The following is a 27,384-nucleotide window of genomic DNA, read 5'->3' as shown; positions in this document are numbered from 1 at the left end:
TATTAATATATTTGTTAATTGTGGTTTACTTTATGTTTAGCATGCAACATTTTTGTTTTAACTTATGCATTTTCTATCTATTTTTGTTTTGCATATGATTTTAGTTTTGGCGATCGTGCTGCATGTTTTAATCTTGTTTTATTTTTTTTTTTATAATGTTTTATATTTTAGTGTGTGTGTTTTTCTGCGCTTAATAAATTTGCAAAATAAAATACAGCAGCAGCGTCCATGTGTGTGTGTGTGTGTGTGTGTGTGTGTGTGTGTACGTGCGTGTGCACACACATAAATCCACACAAATAGCTGTTGCCTGGCCTATAAAATGGCTGCCGTAATAGCAGCGACGTCGACGCTGGCAGCGTGGTAAGCAGCGCGCAAGAAGTTGAGGTTATGTCTGCGCCACAAAACGTGCTTGGGCTTGCCGCTGCCCTTGGCATAAAATTCTGCTGCTGCTGCTGCTGTTGCGACTGCGACTGCGACTGAGGCTGCGGCTGCTTAGCCCTTCTTAGTCGGGCGTGCCAGCAGATGACAGTAATGAAAGTAAGCAAAATGCGCTGCCAACGCCGTCGCTGCAGCAGCATCCTTTAACATAACGGCGCTGCTGTCTCCATGAGGTTGCCTCTGCCTGTTTCTCTCTCTCTCTCTCTCTCTCTCTCTTTCTGTGTGTGTGTGTGTGCTTTGGGTGGCATGTCCTTGTTAGCAGGCACACACTTGCACAGTTTTGGGCTCCGTAAATGACCTAGCCCTATTTCTGGGCTTGAGGCCGTTTCCGCTGAGAGTCAACTGCTTGGCCCTCAGTTGCTGCGCAGCAGCTGCGCTAGCGACGGCAGCGACTGTGACATTTTCTTTTGATTTCTGCTCCAAAGATGCGGTCGCTGAACGTTTCTAGACCAATTTTTGTCCCTGTGTGTGTGTGTGTGTGTGTGTTTGTGTGTGTTTTTTTTATTGCTTCCACTGCACATTTCACGAACGTTTTTCGTTTGCCACCGCATTGCCGAAAAAAAAAGTGTTGCATACCCTGCAGGCTGACAGGTTGACAGGCACTCGAGACCCGGACAAGCGGAACACTAGACAATCGAGACAATTATGGGGCACACTTTTTTTCTCTTCTTAGCGCTTAGACAGCCCCGAATTTAGATTTTATCTTAAAAAAAAAAACCGAATGCTAAACGCACAAAATGCAGTTACGATGAAGTTAATATTGGAGAATTGGAATTTTGTTATGAAAAATAATTAATTTGTTATCTTTTGGCTTAACGTCATTTATGATTTAACACTTTGTTTTCACTTGCAACGCTTGAGAGATTCCATCCAAATGAATAAATAGGCAAAGCACTTGCATACATTCATTGAGATTCATTAACATTCACATGAAAAGCATTTAAATATTACTTAGAAACTACAAATTGCTCGACATTTAATTTGTAAGCTACAATTTTCTAGGAATAGATTCTTTGGCCATTCCAGGAAAAACCAATAAAACAGAGTGTTTGAGTGTTTGTTTGGCTTCCGAAAAGTGAAATATTATTTACAAAATTTGCTTCAATTATCTCACAGCATTTGACTTATTTTGTAGAAACGCACAGGCGGACAGATAGATAGACAGACAGACAGACGGATTCGACTGTTGCATACATTTGCACAAAACCAATATACCCTTGGCCGAATGGTGTTAAAGGGGTATACGGTTTTTGTGCAAATGTTTGTTACAGCCGCAAGGGAGGCATCTCCGACCTTGTTCAGCATCAACAGTCGAGTCTGTCTGCGTCCTTGTCCGCATGTATGAATGCGCAGATCTGAGAGACTGCAAGAGCTCACATCGAAGATTTGTCTTGTGAACAATGCCTGAAGCCCTTAACTCGCGTAGGCAGGGTATATTAGTTCTTGAATATCTTTCATTTATTGAAGAAATGAAAGTTGCCTGCAGGATATCTTTTGCGTGTCCATCTTTATTTGTTTCCATTTTCGTAAATATTTGTATTTTAAGCTCTTGGCATTTTTCAACGCTTCTCAAGTATGTTTTTCGCTCAAAGTTACTCAAAGTTGCTCAACATTTGCTTTAAACTTTCAGCAACGCTCCGCCCCGAAACAAAGAAAAGAATAAAAGCGCCAGGAGCCGCTACAACTAATTCACATAAGCGAAAACGTAGAATTTATATAAAAAAAAAAAAAAAAATAACAATAATGCAAGCACATACAAAATAGGCAAAATTAGCCGAATAATGATATAGCTGAGCAGCATTTGGAGTGGAAAAATGTTTACAACAATAGCAACAATCGGAGCTAAAACCAGTTGATTGCGCCTGTTGGTGGTCAGCAAAGGATTCGAGGAACGTCGTCGCGCTGCGTCGCAATGCAAGCGAACAGCAGCCGATCCACGTTAAGCGCACAATCCTCGGGCACTCCGTCGGCCTCCACCATATCCTCGTCGCAGGGCAAGGTAAGTAAGACACATTGATACTGACTGAATAGCATGTTGGGCTGCTTAACAGACACTCCTGGTGCGGATCTCTTGCACAGTTGCACACAAAGAACACGCACACATTCACACAAATAAACGGCAACTGGGCGCCTCATTATGTGCGCCATATTGGCAGACCGGCAAATGGCAAGGCAACAACAATGGCGCCCCCTCCCTCCCTCACACACACACACACACACACACACACACGCGCTCTCCAAGGAGCTGGCCAAATCAAATCGAGGAGGTGCGCTTCAAGGCGCGGCAAGGCAAGGCAAGGCGAGATTTGATTTTGGTTTTGGTATTTGGCTTCGGGGCCCTAAGTGCCTACTCCGTACGGGTTGCCAGGCCGATTCAAGTGTCCTTTGTGTTGTGTGCGTACGCTGCGTGGGGGCCCTCAAGTATGCAAGCGTTGGCAACAGTCCCAAAAGCACCTTCGACGGCCAAGCACTTCACGCATATTGTCGTTTATCAAATGGCCAAGAACTCGCCAAAACTGGCCAAATTAATTATCCATGCAAAAACTATGCCACATGCTTGTTACAAAATATTTCTGATGCTTCCTTCAATTGAAGAAGTTTTTGTGCTTACGAGCAGCAATTCTTTTGGATATCTCGAAAAAAACGACATGTGTTTGGGTCATGCGGGACGTAAATGTCCTCTAACAAGTTCTCAAATTTCTTGTAGCATGATTTTATCGGCCATCCTAGCCTCTAGCTAATCGAGAGCGTTTTTTTTCTTCTCAAATTAAGCCCTGATTAGCTTTACTGCGCTGCTATTTGAAGAATTGATCGAAGTCGATGTAGGGTCTTGCAGCTTCGGTGCGCCGAAAATATTCGTTTCTGCTTGTTTTATTTGTTTAATTTCAATACCGTCTAGACGGTCTTGTTTATCGACCCAATCTAGCCATATTCTGTTGTCTATACGTTTGTATTGTAAAAGGCCGAGCTTGGGTTACACATGCCGCACTTTGACTTTTTTGTTTGTCCTTTATTTTGTTTTGTGGCAATAATAGACTCTATTCATACGCCGAACCCATTGCAAATGAGCATAAAGCTATAATGTTGTTGTCCAAATGTGTTTACAAGGCAGAAGGAAGCCTTCCAATGGGTACAATTAGCTGCATCGAAACGATCTCTCCTTGAGCCTGGATCCAACGACTTGATATTCTAAAAATGATAAGAGCTGTTCACAAGCATAACAGGGAAATGTGTTTGCAAATGATTTGCTGGTGGTTTTTGCTCTGGCAAGCGACTAGATTGCTCTTCAAGTTGGCTCAGTTCAGGTTGTCTTCCAGTCGAGCACACGGCCTTGATTATTACTAGCTGTTACAGCTGCAAATAGAATAGTTACTATTTTTGGCATTGTTTTATTTACTTAAATATATGCTGGAAATAACACACAATTGGACTATTGTACGGTTGAAAGGGCGCCATTTAACAGTGTCACATTCTGATTGGATGTGGCCAACAAAAGTTTTGAATGCTTATTTCGAGCTCTTTTCTCCTGTGTCTGAGTTTCACATATCCATTTGACTTTAATATGCATACTTTGATATTCCAATGAAACGTACAAGTTTCATAATATGATTAAATACTGAGAATTCAATGTTTGTGTTTGGCTTAGCTGGCTCAAATTACCTGAAAAGGGGTTGGTAATTAAATGACTCGTACACGTGCGCCAAAAACCCGATGCCAAATTAAAAGACTAGCTCCCTCTGCCACATATCGATAGCCAGACATGCACACATGCACACACACTCGGCCAGCTCCAAAGAATCTTTTATACTCAAATATCCGAATTGGCCAATAAATTGTGTATTTGGCTATGAAGCCAACGGCTGATGGGTTTGTCAGCTCAGTGTATTAATTAGATGATGTTGCTATTATTTGAGTTTACAATGCGCTTTAATTATTTGCCTGTCGGCTGTTAAAACTATTTCAAAGTTTGTCTGCGAGCACACACACACACACACACACACACACACACATGCTTAGTTTTCTTTGTGTTGTCGCATTTAAGAACACAAAATGCAATCGAAATCTGATCAGATTCAGTGCTGCAGTTCAGCTTTTGCTAATTGGAATATTTTGTTAGTTGTGCAACCGCCTTCGGTTATGCTATGATAATAATTTACCCTCCCTCACCCCCTCCAGCCAAACAGCCAAACAGCCAAACAGACGAAATTCGGTTAATGAACAGCGCATTGTTTTCAATTTCATGAAATGGCATAGTTCTAAGCCCTAATGCAGCAGTTGTGCATGGTTTGGGGCGGGGCAGGGGTTCGGGCTTGTGAGCGGCTCTGCTTGGTTAAAGGGGATGGAGGATGGAGGATGGAGGGTGGAGAGTTTGTGGTGTTGGCGTCTTATGCGTTGTTACAAAAATCTCTCGATTTTCTGTCGCTTGCAACGCAGCGATTTTTACGCGTTGCGTTCTGTTGCTATCGCTTTTAATTAAACATTGCCGTTTTTGTGAGACATGCACTTAATATACACGCACACACACACACACGCCAGCGAGCACATAAACCCGCACACACACAGACACACACAGAGCTGTTCCCTTTTGGCTGTAAGCTGAACAACAACAAGAACATTTCAACACAGTCAGCTGCCTACAATGCCTGTGTATAGAGCCTGCTGGCGCAGGCGAGAGGAGAGTAGAGGAGAGCGACAATGAGATTGAGAGTGAGAGTGAGAGTGAGAGTGAGAGGAGAGTGAGAGTGAGAGCGTGGGAGTGGCATGGAGAACTGAAGGGCACTGCCAAGTGCTAAGCAGGCATATTTTGGGTAAGAGGGCGCGGGCGGGCAATGGGTGGTTGCTTTGGTAAGCTTTCGTTGGCAGCTGCTGCTTTTGGCCTTGCCCGTCACAATTTGAAGTCGAGTTGACGACGTCGTTGTCGCTGCTCGTCTGCGTGTGCGTGCGTGTGTGTGCTGGCAGGCTTTATGTGTGTTGGGTGTTGGGTGATGGGTGTTGGGTGTGCGTGAGCGAGCGTGTGAATAAGTCATAAAAAGCCAGTAAAAATCTCCGTTTGTCATTACATATTGTCATCATCAGCAGCGCCTACAAACACAGAGACACACACACACACACACACACACACACACACGTCCGCATCACTTGACGCTGCAGCATCAAAAAAGTAGGCAACACTTTTTTGTTTCTTTTGCTTGCCAGCTGCAATGCGTTTTTCAGCTGTCGGAGAGAGACAAGAGCAACAGCCAGCAGCAAAGAGAGTGTGTTGGCTGGCTAGAGTCCTGGCAGGTAGGGGGGTGCGGGGAGTGGGGAGTGGGGAGTGGGGCAGGGGTAACAGTTCGGCTTATAGCTGTACTGTGAGCGTTCTTGCCAGGCGTATGCAAATGCGCTTAGTTGTTATTGTTTGCTACTTAAATGCAAATTGCATTCCGATGGCAAATGCTGCGTTTGTCCTTATTTTTTTTTTTTTTTTCGTTTTGTTTTCTCGTTCGTTTCCTGGCAGAGACCTTCATAATTATGCGAAGAAATGTGCAACAGCAGCAGCAAAAATAAAACTGCTTACTTTACACAACGAGCAGACATAGAATTTTCATCGGTTTTCGATCGAACCAGCTCACAATTTTCCCCCATATACATATATTGACATTCTTCCTCAAATTTGTTTGACTTACATTTGCTATGTTTACTTCATTTCGACTCGACTCCAAATGTATCAAGTGTTCAAACCTTAAACGATTTTTTCGTTACAAAATCATTTGCAAAAATGTACATACAAATGTTGTCATACCACACATACCGATGCACATTCAAGCAAATAGTGTAATTTGTCAGCAGATGGAATAAATTCTATTGAACTGAAATGTAATTTCTGTCTATTTCCGAATGAAATATATTATTTTCAAATACTTCAAGAATTAGTAGACTTTCACAAAAGTTCAACATTTAACTTAAACTTTCACAATTCTCGAAAAAGAAAACGTGCAAAAAAGGCAACTGACTTGTGCCCAAGCCTTTGGCAACCACATAAATTCCACTTAAGTCTCAGCTTATTGTGTTCATTTACATATTTCCTACAGGAATATTCAATAAGTTATACCCGAACTCATATAATAACAAGTAAGAGTTCCTAGTCGGGTCTCCCGAATACTGACTCGGCTATAGATGCTGATCAAGAATATATATACTTTATGGGGTCGGAGATGCTTCCTTCTGCCTGTTACATACATTTGCATTTCGCACAACTACAATATACCCTTATACCCATTTTTAATGGGTTCAGGGTATAAAAATAACCAATTCTGTAAGATTTTCCCTTTCTTTCAACGGTTTTTAAAGTTTAGCAATTTGTTCTAATGTTGAGTCATATAAATTTACAATGATTATATAAGTCGATTTGAGAGATCGATTGGATGAGACCTTCGCAATCTCCTCCGCATTCGGACTCCTCCAATTCTACGTCTTTTTAGAAGGCGCCTAGCTAGATGATTTAGATGATTTCCAAGCCCCGTAATATAGTTTGGCACCTAGCTAGTCACCAAACATGACATGTAGCTCCTAGAGTATATAAATATTAAATATCTTTCATTTATAGCTATCACCACCCACCCGCTACTACCTCATAGTTATAAATCAAGTAAATGAACAAATTTAGTTTGCCCATCAATATAAACCACAATTTGCAGGCAATTGCCTTTTTTTGAACACACAAATATTCTATAGCACAATATGATGTATTATTAAGATCGGTTAAGAAATACAAAAGCTATTCAAGAAAATGTGTTTTGGCAGCAAGCGCAAATTCCAAGAATTTCTGTATACATGTACACACACGCACACACACGTACACACACGCACACATTCATGTGCGCCTTCTTGGAATTCTATAAAAAGCATTGCAATTGCAATTGAATTGTTTTGAATTCATTTTTCTCTAATTAAGACTCTATTTTTGTTGTGCTTGTTGAGTAGAGGCGGCGAGTTCGAACCCCCTACCGAGGAAACTATATTTTGTTAAATTTATTTGTATTACAATTTGTATTACAATTTGAGAAGAAGATGATTTACGGTATCCCCCAGACGAAAGCTCTCGCCTAAAGCCTTTTACTTGTTTATTAATTGCCATATGGTTTGAGCCCGCATTAAAGCACTAAAATAATTAAAATTGCCTAGATTTCCCAACAAAAAAAAATGTCCAAACGCAACGAATTTCTGTTAGATTACATTTGACGAAAGAGCAGAGACTGTAAAGCTGTAATTCGATGGTCAATATGAATATTTAATTGAAATGATGAAAATATTGTTGCTTTTAAGCATTTGCTAACCGCAAGCGCTGTGCTAAATGAATGTTTTATTGCCATTCAAGTTGCGAATGTTGTTCGAGGTTTTTGAGCTATTTTTGGATCAAATTATTTCCAGCTGCGCTGAAAAGTATGCAGGCAAATTTCTGCTGCAGCAGTTGTGCGAGTTAACGTGTCTCTTGTCGGCGTGTGTGTGTTCCACTGCGTGTCTGTGTGTGTGTGTGTGTGTGTGTGTGTGTACGCGCGGGTGTCAAACTGTAAATTACGCTTGAGGCGCCCTTTGACACCGCGCGCACTTTTCGCAAGCATCCCCGCACCCCTCGCTCACACTTCGCTCACCAAGTTGTCAAAACTTTGCAACTATTGCCATGAAATACGAAAAGTTTTTGCTGCTAATGTTGTTGTTGTTGCTGTTCACTGCGTGCTGCAAGCTACAACAACAACAGCAACAACAACAACAACAAAAAAAGAGGCGAGTAACGGAACATTTGCTTCATTAAGTGTAACTGTGTAAGCGTGCATATGTGTGTGCGTGTATGTGTGCGTTTAATTCACAAAAGACAGCCGCATCACGACGGAAGCGATGACGTCGACGCTGGCAGCGACGCACATGTGTGTGTGTGTGTGTGTGTGCATGTCAGGCATACGCCAGGCGCATGCGCCATGGCCAGCCGCCAGACATCGCGAGTGAATCGTACCAAACTGAACTGGCAGAAAGTCTACAACAAAAAAGAAGAAGAAACAAAAAAAAAAAAAAAAAAAAACGCAGCAACAAATTATGTGCAAGCAGCTGGCTGGGTGTTTGCAGCAATAACAACAATTTGCAGCCATATTTTGGCAGTTTTGCGCCTGTTTATGCGAATACATGCGTAAAAGTCTACACAGCATAAGGCAGCACGCAGCAAGTCTACAAACATCAGCCGTAAACCGGCTAAGCGCTTTGCCTTGCTCTCTTGCTGCCCCCCCCCCCCTCTCCCTCCCTCTCACGCACTCTTTTGCCGTTTGACTGATTAGCCAGCGTCGCTGTCGCAGTCGCTGCCGCTGCCGCTGCCGCTGTCGCTGTCGCTGTCGCTGTTTTGTGTGCATGTGTGTGCGCGCATAATTTAAAACAATATCCAGAGATTTGTTTTGCCATTTATATGTTAAATATGACAAGTCAAGTCGTTGTTGTTCGCTTTGTACTTGTTCGAGTTGTTGTTGTTGTTGTTGCCTGTTTGATTAGCAGCTGAGTTACAGCAACATTTCGCTTGCTCGAACAACAGATGCTCTGCATATTTATGTCGCCAATGTATTCAATTCAAGGCAATGCACATGATGTGGCTTCTATTCATTGGGCAATGCATTAGCGCACACAATAATGACAAATTTACGTTTCTTTAATATGCTTCATAATTTCATTTGCTTTGCCAAATGATTGCATTTGTGTGTGTGTGTGTGTGTGTGTATTTTTGTTTGTGTATCTGAATTTTAATTCAATTTGATGTACATGTATTACTAAACGTTTTAACTTAGTCAAAGGCTAGATTCAATTTGCTTTTTGATTTGCAGCTCCATGTCAAATTAAGTGCCTTTGTATTTTTTTTTTTCTCCTCCTGGGCACACACACACACACACACGTGCACGCACGCATAGCATGCCCATTCATTTTCAGGGCTAGGGAAATTTTGAATGTTGGCATTTGCTTAGCTCCTTCCTCGCCTGCTCTCCATCTCGCCTTTGCCCCATGGCGCTATGTCTATCCTATGTCTGTCTATGTGTCAATGTGTGAAATGAGCTTCAAGTACAGCAACAAAAAAAAAAAAACAAACAAAAAACAACTGACAAGGACGCTCATATGAAAACAAACGCATAATTTAAGCGTAATTGCTGTCATTTTTCATTCAAGTGCGACAGTGGGTGAGGCTGGTGGTGGTAGTGGAGGGGGGGGGGGGGGGGGGGTGTGTGTGTGTGTGTGTGTGTGTGTGTTGAGGCTAGCGGTTTGGGGATGCTGTTGATGGAGTCCTGCTGGGACGACTGCGACTGCGACTGCGATTGCGATTGCGACTGGCAATTGCGGATGAGACTGCGACCGAGGCTGCTCCAGTTTTGTGTCCGTGTCGCCGGCTCGTCCTCCGCACGCCCCCCCCCGCCTTACATGTGTGCATATTTACGCCCCCCCTTCCACACACTTGTGTGTGTGTGTGTGTGTGTGTGTTGAGTGCCCGCATCCGGCGCTGAAACGCCAATAATTATGCCACCGTTTTTTTTTTTTTTGTCGCTGTTCTGCTGTTTTTTCTTCTTCTTGCAGTCGTTGACTGTGGCGCCCCCTGGTGACCAGCCTTTGCAGCAATTGGCCGACTTTTGTTGCAGCTTCTGTTGTTCTTGTTGTTGGTTATTGCGCCCTGCCTAATCACATTAAGCGCCGGAAAAAAAAGAGAGAAAAAATGCTAAAATAAAACTTTTTCGCGGAGACTATCAAATGTCAGGCTATCATCATCATCGTAGTTGTTGTTGTTGTTGTTGTTGTTGTTGCACCTGCACCTTTGGCGGCCATTTGTTTGTGGCATTGTCCTGCGTCCTGCGTCCAGCGTCTCCTCTGGCTTTTGGTTGGCCGTTTGCCAACTCGACTCGACTCGACTCGACTCGACTCGAGTTCAGTTCGCTTGGGTTTTGCGTTGTTGAGTGTTTCGTTTGTTTGTTGCTTTGTTGTGGCAGCATTTGTTGTTGCTGTCGCATGCCGCAGCGTTCGCAACAATCGCACTTTCACCACGCCCAATCGCCGCCCTGTTCCTTTGTGCATTGTGTGCGTTTGGCCGCACTTGCCACAGAATTTGCTTTGAGCACGACCTCTGCCTCGTGCCCCCTGTCCGCTGACCTGTGCCAGATCATTTGCCATTTGACTTGCCCACATCTCTTGCACCCACTCTCGCTGCCGCCACAGTTGCCCCAATTTCGGGCTGTAATTTAACAAAATATAAAAAACCAAAGAAACCTGCGATTTCTAGATTCTAGACATTTGATATCGACCATGTTTATATCGCTGAGCAAACGGGCAGATATTTTGTTTGATAAAAGTATCTGTTCATTTGGCAACATCAAATCTGAGTGGAATCTCTCAACTCACAAATGTTGTATGTTAAATGTAACAATATCATAAATATATGTGCAGCTTGTGGCTGCATTGAAAGAAGTTCAAATTAAGTTACGTCTGCTTAGAGCTAGGTAAGTGGTATCTCAAGGCTGGGCATGCTCTAACAGCCATGCAGCCATCAAAAGGAACATTTTTCAAATCGAACAAATGAAAAAAGAAAAGTTTACAATTAACGATTTTCCAAGAACAAGTCAAGCGAGTCATTCGATTGGTTTCGAAAGGTTGCAAAGGATTTGTCCGACTAGCTCGGAACTTAGTTTCAAAGGATATCTTTGGCATGCCGCTTCTGTTGTCATTTGATAGAAATGAAATAGTGCCATCTCTAAAGGACTTGCTCATATATAAACAGCATAGTTGGTCTAGTACTTAGTAGATGCCTGGTTGGGCAAAGATATCTTGATGAACAAAAAAGTATTTCATGCAACAACTTTATTTTCGACCGATCGTTTCTATTTCAGGTAATTGTTATAGGGTTTTTTATATATGATGAGAAACAATGTAAAACTAATCGATTTCCCATACTTTCCGTGTCTTCTTACATTGAATTAATGAAATTGAGAAAAAGAAAATGTTTAAGCTAAATCTAAGAAATCTGAATACAAGAAAGGAAAAGAATCATGAAACTAATTCAACTCGGTAAATACGTTAAATTAGTACGAAAATGTCTGCAAAGAATTGCAAAAAATTAATTTGGTCTAATATATATTAAAAAACAAAGAATAATTTCTTATTTTAATATTTTTTGTTTTGCTTTTGAAACTAAATTTTGAAGTTCAAGTTGTTCTGACTTTTACAAGCAAGCCTTTTAGAGCAGAGTCGTGCTAGCTCAAACAAAGACATGCAAAATCTTAAATGAAGATTTGTAAAATCTTTATATGCAAGGCCTAAATCAAAATATTCAAATATGAAACGGCTCGTTCACTGATTTTGCACATACATTAATCTATGTACAGAAGTCGCCAGTAAAAGCCTATAAACACCTACATACATGCATGCATACATGCGTATGTATGTACAGCTTGTACATGCTTACATAGACGCACACAGACACATGCATACATGCGTGCATACATACATGCGTACATGCATGCATACATACATACATACAAACATGCACACATGCATGCATACATACATGCGTACATACATACATGCGTACATACATGCATCAATACATGTTTGGAATGCGCATGCTGGAATAATTTGTGATTTCGGTTGGGTCTGGCGCCAGCATGGATAAATTCCTTCGTTGATCCTACACGGAAAGCCGAAATGTAGGAAAGTAGAAAAGTTAGAGAAGTAATTGTTCCTGTTTTAGAATCTTTTCCGCGAAAAGTAAAATTCGCTCGCCAACATGAATTTAATCGCCTCGTTGAACAATATTCGTTTATTCGCAGTTTCGAGTTGAGAGCACGAGAGAAAGAAATATAAAATATTTAAAAAGAAAATATCAGCGAAAGTTTTCTGCCAGAGCTTAGAACTTTGTGCCAAAAGCGGACTTAGACGAAACCGTATAGCGAGCAAAAGTTTCTTACTTTTGTTACTTTTGCCTATATTTATGTTTTACAAAAAGTTTCATTTCGCTTAGTTTAGAATCGAGCAGCGAATTTTGTCGATATTGATAATTACTTAAATTAGTCTTCCTTTATTCAAGACGAGGACACTTGAATTAAGCATGAATATACCTATTTTGAGTGCACTTTGTGCTTACTTTTTGAGACAAAACTTGACTCAAATTCGGAAATACTTATGTTCAGATTATTTTGTCATTATTTCAATTGCAATTTCTGCAGTTTGCCTTCGTACTTAATTTTAGTTACAGATTTTAAGAAATTTTGATTCAAGCTGAAATTGTAGTTAAATCAATAACAATCGGATTATTCCAAGAACATTTTAGGACCCATTTCAATTAAGCAAATACTTCGTAGCAAATCGCACTTTAAATAAAAAGGTACTCCTTGACTTTGGTAAATTGAACGTTAGTGAGAAATTCTGTTTTGTGTGGGCGGGGCCGCATAATACTTGATTATTTCGCTCTGTGTAGTCGCACGCGTTGCCACACAAGCATAATTTGTTGTAATTAACATAACGAGCCAGCCCAAGCAATAATGGGCCAAGTCACCCGCTCGCATCCACACACGGACAAATTGAACGCCTACACGAGGAAAATGTAAGCAGAAATTGCGACTCCTGCTGCGGCTGGCGAGGCCCAAGGATGGGTGTGGGTGGTTTGGGTTGGGTTGGGTTGGCTTGGGTTGAGTTGAGTTGCGTTGAGTTGGTTTAGTCAATGTTGCCCGCATTTGTGTATAATTAATTTGGTTTTGGACAGCGCACCTGCCGCACCTGGTCCCCGCCGCATTTATGCAAATTACTTTATGCGACAACATTGAAAACTTGAGCACAATTTTCTAGACGTACAATAACAAGCGTAATACAATTATGCTCTTAGAATAACAGATATTCACAACATTTTCTCTCTCTCTCTCTCTCTATCTTTCCCCCTCTCTTTGCAGCAACAAGTTGTCGAACTATCTGGTTATGTTATCATTCTCGTTGAGAATGCGGAGGGTAAAATTAAATTATACGGCTCACCGTCCGATCGCGATAATCTGGAAGTGGGCGATGAGATACTCGAGGTCAATGGACTCACCCTGGACAATATATCGCGCACTGAGGCCATACGACACATACACGATGTAAGTTGCCAATGATTGCGATTTCAAAAAAAAAAAATGTCTTTAATTTCACATTATTTTTTGCAGTGCATTAAATCCTGCACAATTTGTTTGCGTGTGCGCAAGAAAAATGATTCGAGATTGGGTAAGTTCCATTTAATATTCTTTTGAATTAGATTTAAGTATTTTTTTTATTTAGCAATTAGTTATACGTACTGCATCTGATCCGATAAGTCAATCTCCGGGAACTTTTGTGTAGCATACTTTGCTTCGTGTAACAAGAAGAAGACACATATTTTGTTGATCAAATTTAAAAAATGCTGCATAAAGAGTGGGGGTTCTTGAAATTCTGTTAAATGTGAACAATTGAAATGTTGATAACATTTCGTTGACATTCTGTTAGCGCAATGGCTTTCAAAGCGCGCAGTCAGCTGATTTCATATACAAGCTTCAGTGGCCACTCAACTGTACTCTGGCCAGCCAGTCGAACTTATTCCGTTCGTTCGCTCTTACTCCATATCTCGCTCTCTCCGGCTCATGCTCTCTTGCGCTTAGCGCTAGTTCGGGCATCGCGCGCAGCTTTTTGACGCTTTTGTTTTTGCAATCGTTTTGTGGTCAGCTTCAAACGTTTTACGCTCACGCTCCGGCTGTCGCTCTCGCTGCTCGATGCTCTGTTGTGTGCCCAACTGCGGCTTTGGCGCTGCGCAGCGCCAACTAATCGCATCAGTTGTGTGGCAACAGTCGCCGTTTGTCGTACCGTTCACAGCGTTGCTCTTTTCGTTGTGCTGCACTTTGTTTCGTTTAGTTTGCGTCGTGCCGGCTTTCATGTACGTTCCCCATCCATCGCCCCATATTATATTTAGTGTCTACGTCTGTGCGCGCGCGTTGCGGTCTTAGGGCGTTTGCTTGGCTGCTGCGTCTGCGCCAGCGTCAGCGCCAGCGTTTCATTGCCATTTCGTTTCGTTCTAACGCGCATTTTGTTTTTTCTTTGCTTGTGCTGTTCAGTGCTTGTGCTTCTTCATTTTTGTTAATTTTTTTTTTTTTTTTGTGTAACAAATTTGATTTGTTTATGCACACATTCAAACGTATCTATGCTCAGTTGACGCCTACAGCGACGCCGCTTAACTAAAGTAAGTGTTAACCAATGCTTGCCAAACTGCATAAGCTTGCTGTCCCCTGCCCGCACGCTTGCCTGTCAGCCGTCAGTCGGCCACAGCTGCCAGCTGAGCTAAACGCGATCCATGAATCAGCAGCAGAGACGGCGACGGCGACAGCGACGTCAACGTCAACGTTGCGTTTTCGTGCTCTTTTTGGTGCTTTTGTGTTTTTGTTGTGCGGTGCGAAGGGCAGGCGGCAACATTCATGCAGTACACGCAGCGCTGAGATACATTTGTAGAACAGCAACATTTTCATTTTTAGCTGTATTTCTTTTTTTTTTTTTGTTTGCCTCTTCTTTTTGCCGGCATTGTTGACATTTCTTCACTCGGAAACTCAAAAAGTTTTACCTGCAAAACGGCAATTGTGGCTGCGTGTGCGCGCGTGTGTGTGTGTGCGTGTGTGTATGTTGATTCAGACTTTAGACGTCGGTTATAAGCCGTTAACACAGCTGTCAATTTTTATGCATCTATTTTTTATATATATCTATATATATATTATTTTTTTTTTTCATTTTTATTATTCATGAACTGTGCGAGAGTGCAAAAAAGTCACAGGCAGCTGTTAAAAAAAGGAAAACCAAAGCAATGCCATGCATAAAGAAAACGGCGGCAACAACAACAAATGCAAATGTGTATGGAATGGAATGGAATGGAAAATGGGAAGTGGCCAGTGGCCAGTGGGCGGTGGGCGGTGGGCGTCCAGTGCAGAGTCATCCGACTGGAAATTGTTGTTGTTGTTGTTGCTGTACAAAAATAGAAGATTTAAGAAAAACGTAATAATAATAATACTCTAAACGATAGCCGCATTTAACTAGCAGCATTTAATACTGCAATTAAAATGAAAATATAGCAAGAAAAGCTGCTTACAGTTTGAGCTGCGCTGCCAGCGCTTTGCTTGTAACGGCAACTCGGAAACTAACCTGAAAACGAAACGAGTTTTATTGTGTGAAGTGTGTGGAAACTATGAAAAAAAAAAATCAAACACTACAAAAATGCACAATTCATAAAATACGACAAAAACATGAATTGGGCATAGTTTTAAATGCCATTTTACTTTTTCGACTGAAATATGTTAGAATTTTAGGGGGCGTCACACCCCCTTCCCCTGCTCCAAATATGGGGCGTAAGTCCAAAAAGTAGAGATAATTGGAATTGTGATTGATTTAATAGAAACATAAATATATTTGACATTCGATTTAAATGCACAACTGGCATGCAACAAAATGGAATTGGCACACGCATTGTTCATACGTGAATCGAGCAAATAAATTTACATTTTAGATACACTATGGACTCAATATTAATTGTCTTCAAGTCATTATAACTGGCGTACACGCAATATGCGATTCGTTTCCATTTAATTTAGCAGCACAAAGCTGCTTTTCCCCGTAAACCATGTTTACCAACTATGAATGCAGCTATTATTAGACTTTCTGTGAAATGCGCCAGCGGGTTGCCAGTCCCAGCCTCGCTCCCCGCTATCCGCCACAGTTTGAAAGCGAAGCTCGAACCGAGTCCGACCAGACCAGCACAAATATCTCTTTTTTTCTAATACAGCACTTCTCGTGGCGTACAGGTCTCGAGATTCCACGAACTCGACCATTTTGCTTAATTGATTGAAACGCTTTTCCGTCGAGTGAAAGCCGGAGGGTGTCGATTATGCAATGGCTCTACGCCTTGGCGAGACATGCCCATAATTATGGCAGCGGGCATTGGCTCGCTGTTCTACATTTAGTTTTTTTTTTCTTAACAGCTTAAATGCGACTTTAAAGCTGCCGTTTAGTAATTATGCCAGCTGGCCATGCTCAGCCTTGTCGAGTTATTCCGAATTCCACGCATTTTCCGCTCGTGGAAATCTAACTAAATATAATTCGTGCGTTGAGCCTGTTATGCATAAGATAACCCAGCTATCGTTTAACTATTGAGATCTTTAAGAGTATGCCTAAAGTTGATTGCAATTTCCAAACGCTACGTTTAAGAGGAAATCTAACTTCCTTTTGTGCCATTTACTCAGAAAAACAAACAGTCCATACAGTATACATATGTATGTATGTGTGCATGTATGTGTGAATATCAAGAGTAAATGGGGCTTAACAAGTCTATAACTTATTTTTAGGTGCACTTTTCTTTGCTTTGCCTGCAACTTGTTCGCTTGGATACAGTCGTTTCTAATGTTTCTCTTGATTTGTTTGTCTTCTTCTTGAAAACATAATGCCACATCGACATTGACACATTATGTTCATCTTATTTTTATCTCCATATCCGTATGTTTCTATGTGTGTGTGTGCGTGTGTGTGTGTGTGTGTGTGTGTGTGTGTGTGTGTAAGCCACATATTGATATATTCTCCTCAGTCCCCTTTGATTTTGTTTTTTTTGGGTCACAGAATCCAGCAAAATGGGCGCCAGAATTTCCAGTTTTCTTCTTTAAGCCGAAAAAGAAGTTACTTATTACTTACTTGTTTGCTAACACACACACACACACACACACACACACACACACACACACACACACACACACACACACACACATGCACACAGACAAACGCTAACATTCCAAAGTCATGAATTTGTTGTATAAAGCGAAATCAATATAAAGACGAAGACGATGAGAGCACAAGGGAAGAGCAGAGCGCGAGGAGAAGAGAGACAGACAGAGAGAGAGAGAGAACGAGAGAGAGAGAGAGAGAGAGCGAGCAGCACTTCTTGTCTATTGCCCACGGTCCGTGCAGGTGTGAGCGTAGGCGTGTGAGGGGCGTGGAGCGGAGGGGGGGGGGGAGTGGCTTGCTGCTAGCTGGGTCAGCATCCAAAATCCGGTAAGGCAAGTTTCTTGGCGTCTCTGCTCTCTGCTGGCAGCGAGTCAATTGTGTGAGTTGCTTTACGAAATTTACACGCGCTCGCTGATGTCGGATACAATTGAGCGCTTACACACACACACACACACACACACACACACACACACACACACACGGGTGGTGTAGCTGGGCAGCCGTGTGCTGCGATGTGTAAAAGTCATTGCCTCAGTTGGCCATAAAATTGCATGGCACACACCAACAGATACGCTGCAGAGTGTCTATCAGAGGGAGGGAGGAGAGGGGCATCAGGGGAAGCAGCTTAGAAGCTGGCTAAGACACAAGCTTGACCTCAACGTCCTGGCACAAAGTCGCAGCAGCTGCAGCAGCTGCAGCAGCAGCTGATAAGCTCTCAATGCGAATGCGTGCAACAAAATGTTGCAACTTATAAAAACCAGCGCAATTTGCACAAAGTAACTAGCTCAAAGTGACAAACGCTTGACGTTTGACAAATGAAAAACGAACTGGTACGCGCGGCCTTACCACAAATTGACTTTGCAGCGAAATTATCGATTCCTATCAAAAAAAAAAAAAAAAATTCTAAGGAAACAAAACTTGAGCAGAGGATTTCCAAATGTATGTAACACGCAGAAGGAAGCATCTCCGACCCCATAAAGTATATATATTCTTGATCAGCATCAATAGTCGAGTCGATCTAGCCATGTTCGTCTCTCTGTCTGTTCGTATGTAGAACGCAAGGATCTCAGAACATGTAAGAGCTATAGACTTGAAATTTTAGATGTAGGTGCTCCTAGTGCCTGCGCATATCGAGTTTGTTTCCGATAATCGATAACTTGCTCCGTTTCCAAGCAATCGATAAGAATCGATATCGATATCCTGTTTTTTGGGCAATTTTGGTAAATAATAAAAGCTAGAGTCACGAAACATGATATGTTGCTTCTAAAATAGAATATATATGCATTTGATGTTGGAAGCAGGGGGTTCAGGGTATCCCCTAGTCGGGAGCTCCCGACTTTTATTTTTGTTCTCTTTTTCTGGCGCCTTTGGTAAGTCGATTTATCCAGCAAACACATAAATACTTTCGTTTTATAAAAAACACATTTTAAACTTCGATCATATATTTAGCACATTTTCGACGTTGCAATTCTTATACCCTGTGCCTATAGAAAATAGCTAAACAGGGGTATATTGGTTGTGTAACAGGCAGAAAACGAGAATTGCCCGCCTTATAGGGTATATGTATGCACGTACATATATCTGTCGAAAGTTGTCATACATATGGATTCCATGCCAATTCGGATTCCAATTTTGTTCTAATCTATGGCACATACGGTCTTGCGCAGAACATTTAAAGATGGGCTGAGAAACACGGAAGTTATTTAGGAAAACGTGTTGGCAAGCTTACGTGTTTTATGTATTACAAATAGTTTGGCTGATATTACCCGGCGTTGTTGGGGTACGTATGAATAATGTAAATAATAAACTGATGTCTTAAACAATTCGAGAAAACATTAATTGAAGCTTTTCAAGCTATTAAGAAGTGATTGATATGTTGTTTAAGCAATACAATTTTGACTTTCTACTGTCACTATCTTTTGCTTTCCCCAACGTTGACTTTTCAGCATTAATGTTAGCGCATTTCAGCTTAAATAATACCCTAAGTCTGTTCGACAAAAAGTAACAACGGCAACAACAACAATTGACTTACCCATCAACGGACTTTTATTATTATACCGCAATCTCCTGACCGGGCACTCACCCAGCTGGCCACGCCTCTGGCCAGGTTTGCCCACATTCCTTGAAACCGTGTTTGATTCCGCGAATCACACGTTCAGGTGCAATTCATGTGTATGTTGCATCATCTATTCACATTTCGACTCGACTTTCATTTCGATTTGCTTTCTGCTTTTAATTTTTATAGCTTCAAATGTGCGATTTTCTCCAGAAAGGCTGATCTATTGTGTCATACGGCCAAATGTGGCTTGCAAGTATATGGTCAAGCCGAATTAATATCACTGATATTATCTTACGAAATGGTCGCAATTGCGTCAATTGTTTCCGAAACTCTGTAAAATACAATATTCTTAAGGAAGTCGTCTCAGATACTCAGTTAAAGTTTTGCCAATATGTGCGCATCTTTACAAACTCGGAAGTGAACTTTGATTTCATTTCACGGAAGAGTGGAAAATGGGCGGAAATACTGTTAAATACAATTTGTAGTTTTTATATATATATTTAAAGCTCTTCAAAGTTTCGGGTGTGTTTCGATACAGTAAAATCTTAAATTAATGAGAATGTACGTCTCGAAAGGTGTTTCGTTAAGGATTACAGGGGGTTAAGAGAGGGTTAACTCTCGAGAGAGACTTACTTTTCTTGCTCTTCTTGTTAAGTTGTTCACTTGGGATAATTGAACTGGTGAAAGTTATGAATCCCACACTCCTAGCCATATGGGAAACGTATTAGAAATGTGTCTATCAGGGTACTTGAGCCACACAGAGCGATTGTCACCTGTAAATCAGCTTTGTTTGAGCTTTACAGTGTAGGACTTTTGAACCAAGCCCTTACAATTGCTAAAATTCTGTCAGTCTATGAAGTTTAGTAAGTTAATTGGCGTGGAGATAGAAAAAATCTTTAAAGCTGTTCGGATGGTAAACAAATTCCACCAATATTCCACACGTGTAGGGGGAAATTTGATAAAGCTTCTCAGCGCTCGATTTGACGTGTTATTCAGTTAGAGACATTTGGAACAAAGTCACTTGTAAAGCTGACTGAATATATTCCTACAAAAGCAACGAATTTCCTTTGGAAACAGTTTTCTAGAGCGTACTCGAAATGGTTACAGGAAAAATGAGTTGGATTTTAAAATATGTATGCTTTTTTCTTGCCAAGTTCGAAGTTTTCATCTAATTGTGCCTTCTGCTGGAGTTTGATAAATAAATTGGTTTATAAATTGTTTGTGTGCGTTTCTTTTGGGCTAAATAGCTTCGTTATCTATTCGAATTTTTCGGATTGGCTCGGGCACCTGCTGCTGCCCTGCACTCCCCTCAACAACACGAGCACAATGCGGTTGCTTTTGGTGCTTCCGCAACTGCTTCGGCTTGATGTTGGCTCTGTTTTTATTTTTTTTTTCTGTTTTTATTTATATTATTTAGTTTTCTTTTGTAAATTGTTTTGTTCTTTGTTTTACTTTATGTCTCTGTTGTTGTTGTTGTTGTTGTCTCTGTTGTTGCCGTTCTACCTGCACGCTTTGCTGCCAGAGTTGCCTTATTCGAACAGTTGCTGTTGCATTCTCGGCTCTCTCGCATTATCTCTCTGCTCACTCTCTATATGCCTTCTCTCTCTCTCTCTATCTCTCTCGTTTTGGCGCCATTTGCAACACCCTGTAAATAGGAGAAACCCTTGAAGGGCATCAAACAGCTTTGCTTTATTTGCATTTTCTTGCAAATATTTAAAAAAAAGAAATTATTTAACTAGCAATATTTTAAGAGCTGTATTAGCTAGAAATATGACCAAACTTGTAAGTTAATAAATTACATTTAAAAGCTACATTGATAATAAAATCAATGCGCCCACATTATGCATTTGATTGTATTTTTCTTGATGAGAAATATACGTGTTTGAATTGCATGCATAATTGGAATAGTTCGGCGCACAAATCAAACAAGATTTAAAGCTTTTCAATTACTTATATTATCTCTAAGACAATCGGCACGAGATGTACAGAGTATATTTGGTGGGAAATTGATGAAATTCGTTGAGCTAAGTTTTAATTTGCCAACTGTTATTGTAGCTGTTTCTATTTTTATACTGTGCCCATTGAAAACGTGCAATAAGGAGTATTTTATTATTATTATTTTTTTTTAATATATGTAACAGGCAGAAGAACGCTTCTGCGACTCCAGAGGTCTAAGGTCTTTGCAATTTAAGCAAAAGTTCTGCTTGTGCACGAAAAAAATGAATTTCAATTAACACATTTTTCATGGGGATCGGACAATAAGCACCGAGTGAATGAGTGTGTGTGTGTGTGTGTGTGTGTGGGAGACTAGAATTTTTGTAATGGCAGCTCGGCGCTGTGCTGAGGGTATTTCCTAGTCTGGCATTTACGACTAGAGTTGTTTTTTGTTCACATTTAATTGTCTATTCTCTTCAATCCATTAATTTGTTTTTTATGGCTATTATTATTTTTTTGCTAGTCCCTTTTTTTTTTTTTTGGTTTTTTTTTTTTATTTTACCGCTACAAATCCGCTGCTCGTATAATTGGATATTGGGCAGATCATTTTAAAAGCCAATTTATTAGCTTTTGTTGTTGTTGCGGCCACTTGTTGCCAGCCCAGCACAAGTGGCGACGTGTCCAGAGCCAGATTCTGGAAAACGGAACGAACGGAAAAATGAGCGGCAACCTGAAGCTGATATTGAAATTGGAACAGGCACGATGCGTGGGCATAGGCCAGGTGCCAGGTGCCAGGTGCCAGGGGCAGATGGGTTAGCGAGTTGGCAAGACGCGACTGCAATTGAAAGACATAATAGTAATAACTAAAGAGCAGTAAGCAAACCAAGTGTGGGGCAATCAAGCGAGCAAATAAATAAACAAACGTGAGACAATGCACACCTGAGCAATAACAGCAGCTATACCAGCAATGAGAACAACGACGACAATGACAAGTAAAAAAAAAAAAAAGAAAAAAAAAAATGAGAATGAAGTAGAAAAGAATACGAGAACGTGCGATGGGGTGGGCGAAAGGAGGGGTTGTGGGCGATGGGGGGAGGGAGGGGGCCGGGTAGAAGCAAGCTGAAACTGAAAATGCCAACAACGCTGACAATCATCAGGGTCGGCGTCATCATCAACTCGAAATGAATTCAATTTAAAGTTGAAAGTGCTTAAAAGGTAAACACACACACACAGACACAGACACACAGACACACAGACACACAGAAAGACTGACTGACAACAGGCTGCCCTTTTCCGCTCTACCGCCCTCTTTGCCCACATCTATGTCACTCGCTCTCCCTACTGACATTCCCGCTGGCTGCTGTGGCTTCTCTGGCTGCTCTGCTGCCATATTGAAGGCATTTAAAACTGCGACCGTCCATCAGCTAACAGCTGCCATGTTATCCATTTCCCGCATTCCCTTCCCACACACCCATTACCTGTGCCCCGCACCCTATTGTGATGGCGCAGACCGAATGGCAATGCTAACAATTAAACAATTTCTTGTTTACGTTGTGCTGCTGCCTGATAAGCGACTGATAAGAGACACTCGCCACGGCAGTCTGGCCAGCGTATGAGTAATAAATGTGTGCACACGTTTGAGTGTGCGTGTGTGTGTGCGTGTATGTGTGATGGGGCGGGTTGGCTGGCAGAGGGGAAATCATCCAATCAAATCTGTTAACACACACTGCTATTGATATGGTTTAAAGTTAAGGAGCTGGGGCAGCATCGGGGGAAGTCAACATGTTTTTCTGATCAAAGGTCTGTCAATTAGTCAAGTTGAATAAACAAAACAACAATGCAAATGATTGCCGCTAGGATGCGCTTTTGACAAATGAATAAATTAAGGCCAATACGAAAGTAGGTTAAGGAAATCCCCCGAGGCAGCCAATGAAAATTCATAGCAATAATCATATTCATAACAATGACAATAATAATAATCTTAATAATCATAATCCATTGTATTCAGTTTCATAATCATATAATCCAATAATATTACTAACAAGCGTTATAATATTAATTGTTGCATTCACAATAAACACACAATGACAATGACAATATCAATAATAATATAATTAATAATGAGATTAGGTCCAAGCTAGTGCTAGCTCGTGCTAGCCTCAGCAACACGATGAGCACGATCTCTCCATCCATATGTTATAAAGGCAGATAAAGGCAGATCCTGATGCGATTCCCATTATATAATTATGGTAACAAACCTCTACATTATCGATCGTCTTCAGATGCTTAATAAAGTCAGTTTCGTGTTTCGTGTTGGGCCGTGCCGCAAGAGCTCATCTCTAGTTTGGCCTGAGGCTCAGTTTATCCACCTGGTTTCCTACATTCATGAGCCTAGGTTCTCGTTTAAGTCTTGGTTTCAACATACAAATCATATTTGTTATTTATAATTGCCCGATTGACTTTAATTTGGGTTGGTTCCGGTTCCGGTTCCGCTTGACTTTGAAGCAGTTAGTTTGGTTTAAAATCCGGTTCATAATAATAAATTAATGGCAGTTCCATTCAGAGCTCCAGGATTTGCTGTTCGTCCAACATATCTGCCACATCATAGCAAATGCTATGTCTCGGTCGAAAATCAAGTACTTCGACATATATCGCAGGTATTTAAATTTGACTTTTGCCGGCTTCCAGTCGCCGCTTGGCTAAGCAATTTGGCTGTAAAAATAGGACTTATATTTATATTAATTTTTTTTTGGTCTTCATTAAGATTGACATCGTGCTCAAATGTCAATTAATTAACCCATCAGGCACTTAAATTATTTATAGATTTAAAATCACAATCTTTTGGCACTTTGCCGCCAATTTTATCAACTCTGCTTTTTGCTGACAACGATTTTACGATTTTAGATCAAAGTTATATTGAAGGCGAGGTAGACAAAAAAAAAAGGCTTCATTGATTCTGTTTGCTTTTGGCTGAAACTATTCAAATTCTGAAAAGTATCGAAAGCAGATTCATCGAAAAACATTATCAAAAGCAAAACATGTTCAGGGTGACCAAAAGGCCAGGCTTTCAGATAGAAGATCTGAAAGATCTTTGTCAGAACTTATTTCTTGGATAAGAAATTCGGGTCAAAGGTTTAATAAACGAAAGTTTATTCTTCAGCTTTAAGACAGACTCCAACACTCGGTTCGTTATTCGGTTCCTTGAACATATTTTTAAATGGAAGCTTAGCTCAAGATGGGTACATTTTAATTTTTCAGTCACGCATGTGTGTCTGTCCATCCTTCCGTCTCAGTCTAAAGCTCTCGTCATGAAGCTGTGCATGATTCCGTCTTTATATTGCAGCTAGCGTTAACATATATCGGAGTCAGCCGAATCGGACCAGCATATCGTATATGCCATGAAATATAATTTCTTCCATGAAGAAGTTCACCAAACTTGGGATTTGTTAATTTTACCATGCTCCCAAAATATGTGCAATATCTTTTCATCATCTGTACATATAGGAAAAATCGGTCGGCCAAGGAGGTTTCGTCAAAAAAATAATGTTCTGCTCTAAAAGACATTTTCGTTAATTTCCGCATATCTGCAAAATGATAAGCTACAACAATTGTGGAAGGGTGTTCAATATACGAAGTATCGAAGTTATGCCGTCTTTATATTTTTGAGCAATTAGCAAATTTACAGCATTAATCGATTTACCGATGTTTCTAGATTTCGATTAATCGAGTCATCGATTGTTTTCACATCGATTTTGTCATCCGATGCCAAAAATGAATGAAGTAAGACTTCATTGAAGTAAGCTGTAAACATGAAGAAATAAAATGAGTAAAATTTTTGATGATGCACAACTATAAGAAATGTAAATGACATAGCCAAAATGTTCAAGTTTTAGTTTTCACGTGAGCAAAATTTAAACTCTGCACAAAGTTCGATCAAGCTGTCCTTCTAATATGTATGAACATATGTACATATGTGTGTACATGTGTATGTACATGTATATGTACATGTGTATGTACATGTGTATGTACATACCTTAAAGGGACAAAGCAGCTTAGTTTCCTACCCCTTTTCATTCCTGCATATGTAGAGAGGGCTAGAGGGAGCGACTTCTAGAGAGAGAGCGAAAGAGAGAGAGAGAGAGAGAGAGAGAGAGAGAGAGCGAAAGAGAGAGAGAGAGGGAAGGCCAGATTTATATGTTTGCCATTTCTTATCTACGCGTACACAGTAAAAACAAATAAATCTGTCAAAAAATGAAAGAGACAAAAAAACAAAAAAAAAAAAAAAAACACAAGCATTTAATGTGGATTACGTGAGACATAAAACGAAACTAATTTTTCGACTTTCTTATGGTAAACGAAAGTCAATGCATAACATAACAAATTACCATGTTACTTTCACAAATATTTTGTGCACAGCGCAAAATGACTTCAAATCCATATGCAAATATTTTAATTAGCTGTTCACAAAAGCAAAACGTGAACAGTTTGAAACAAAAAACAAACTGTTCCCAGTCCGAGTTCCGAGTGCAGCAGGTGCCCAGGAACAGACGGCTGCAAAAGTTCATGGCCCGGTCATGGGCAGGCCCCCCCCCCCTCCCCCCCACTCCACACCTTTACCCTTAGACCGTCCCTCCAGATGCCAGCCAGCAGCTAACGGCAGCCTCGGAAATGCGATACATCATTTTGCGGTTACATAACCCGCGCACATGCTACGTAGATAAAATATAGAAGAAACAGCAAAACAAGAGAAAAAACAAAGCGAAATAAGAAGAGCCGCAGATAAAGCAAAGTACGAGTATAAAAACGAAATCTTGTGCACCAAACGAGTTTCACAAATAGCAACAAAAGCGATGCTGAAAAATGGCTAACAAACAACAACAGCAACAACAACATCAGAAACAGAACAGCAACGCGGCTATAAAGCTGAGAAAAGAATGTTAAAATAATGATACTCGCATACATACACAGCTAGCTATAGTACACATACATGCATGTACATATGTATGTACATATGCATGTACACATTATGTAATAGAGTATATATTATAGTATACGCAAGCATATGCTAGTTGCGAGCTGGCAAGAGAGTCGCTTAAAGGTTAAGTGTGAGAGTGAGTTAACTTACACATCAAAGCCAAAACGAAGACTGAATACCCTGCCCTGTCAGAGAAACTCTATAAGTATTTATGCATCTTAACTGATGCAAACAAACAGAATTCTTTTCACACATGCACACACGTTTTGTGGACCGATCGCCATAGACTAGGAGATACCCTACACCACGTGCCGATCTAGCTTTACCAACATTCTAGCTTCCATCTATATACTATATATACATATATACACAGTCCCATACTGTGAGATTTGTGCGTTTGTGATTAACTTCGGTGTTTATTGTCCGATCTCAATGAAATTGAGCAGCGCTTCGTTTTTTTTTTCCTCAATTTTATAGAACAGTTTTTGAGTTATGTCCAAAATCTCAAGTGTCAAAATCGATGCTCATCGATATAATCGAAATAATAAAATGGTATCGATAACAAATAATAAATTTCTTTGCGGATTCCCAAGCCTTCGTATCGCATCAGTCGTCGTTCCGACCAAGAATATAAATACTTTCTAGGTTCGGAGATGCGTTCTGCCACAATGTGGCTTATGAAAGGCATTATGCCTAGTTTAACCAAATTTGATATGGGCTGAGACTTTAAAATGAACGAACACGAACGGGCTCTCGGAGATAAAACTGAATTAAAGTTGTAGGAATGCGAGTACGATTCGATATCGAATCACATTTTAAAAGTTGGTATGAGAATAATATTCGTTGGCACGGTGATGTTAATTATTTAATGGCCAATTAGTGAGTAAGCGCCAGCCAAACGGGCTGCTGCAGTCAAATGGGGCTGAGACGCGCAGACACATGGCTCAAATGTCACGTATACGACATGCGGGCCAAGCAGGTGCAGGCAAACTGAGAACTTAGAACTGGGAACTGGGAACTGGGAAGCGTTGAGTATGTCTGGCCAGTGCTGTCCAGGTGGGGCATATAGTTAAATAAACACAAGTAATTATATACAGAGTACACACACACACACACACACAACAGACACACACAACAGACACACACAGAGCCACTTGTGTTTACAATGAGCACACGACACATCATTATTTAATTACAATTAAATTTTAATTGCATGCGACAATCGAAGCCGTAGCTG

General features: G+C 40.8%; 1 protein-coding gene across 6 annotated transcripts in view; it reads left to right on the top strand.

Moving 5' to 3' along the window:
* sdt (stardust) overlaps positions 1–27,384 on the top strand; it is a 74,098-nt gene that overhangs the window by 975 nt on the left and 45,739 nt on the right. For all 6 annotated transcript variants that reach the window (XM_032439574.2, XM_032439582.2, XM_032439579.2 and 3 more), the window contains exons 2-4: positions 2,069–2,437; positions 13,374–13,556; positions 13,623–13,680. In XM_032439574.2, coding sequence (XP_032295465.1) covers positions 2,351–2,437; positions 13,374–13,556; positions 13,623–13,680 — 328 coding nt within the window. In that variant the 5' untranslated portion in view covers positions 2,069–2,350. The remainder of the gene's footprint in view (positions 1–2,068; positions 2,438–13,373; positions 13,557–13,622; positions 13,681–27,384) is intronic.

This window comes from Drosophila virilis, chromosome X, assembly GCF_030788295.1.
Source record: "Drosophila virilis strain 15010-1051.87 chromosome X, Dvir_AGI_RSII-ME, whole genome shotgun sequence".
Classification (NCBI taxonomy): Eukaryota; Metazoa; Arthropoda; class Insecta; order Diptera; family Drosophilidae; genus Drosophila; species Drosophila virilis.
The sequence above is the reverse complement of the archived record's forward strand: the minus strand, read 5'-3'. Positions and strand labels throughout refer to the sequence as shown.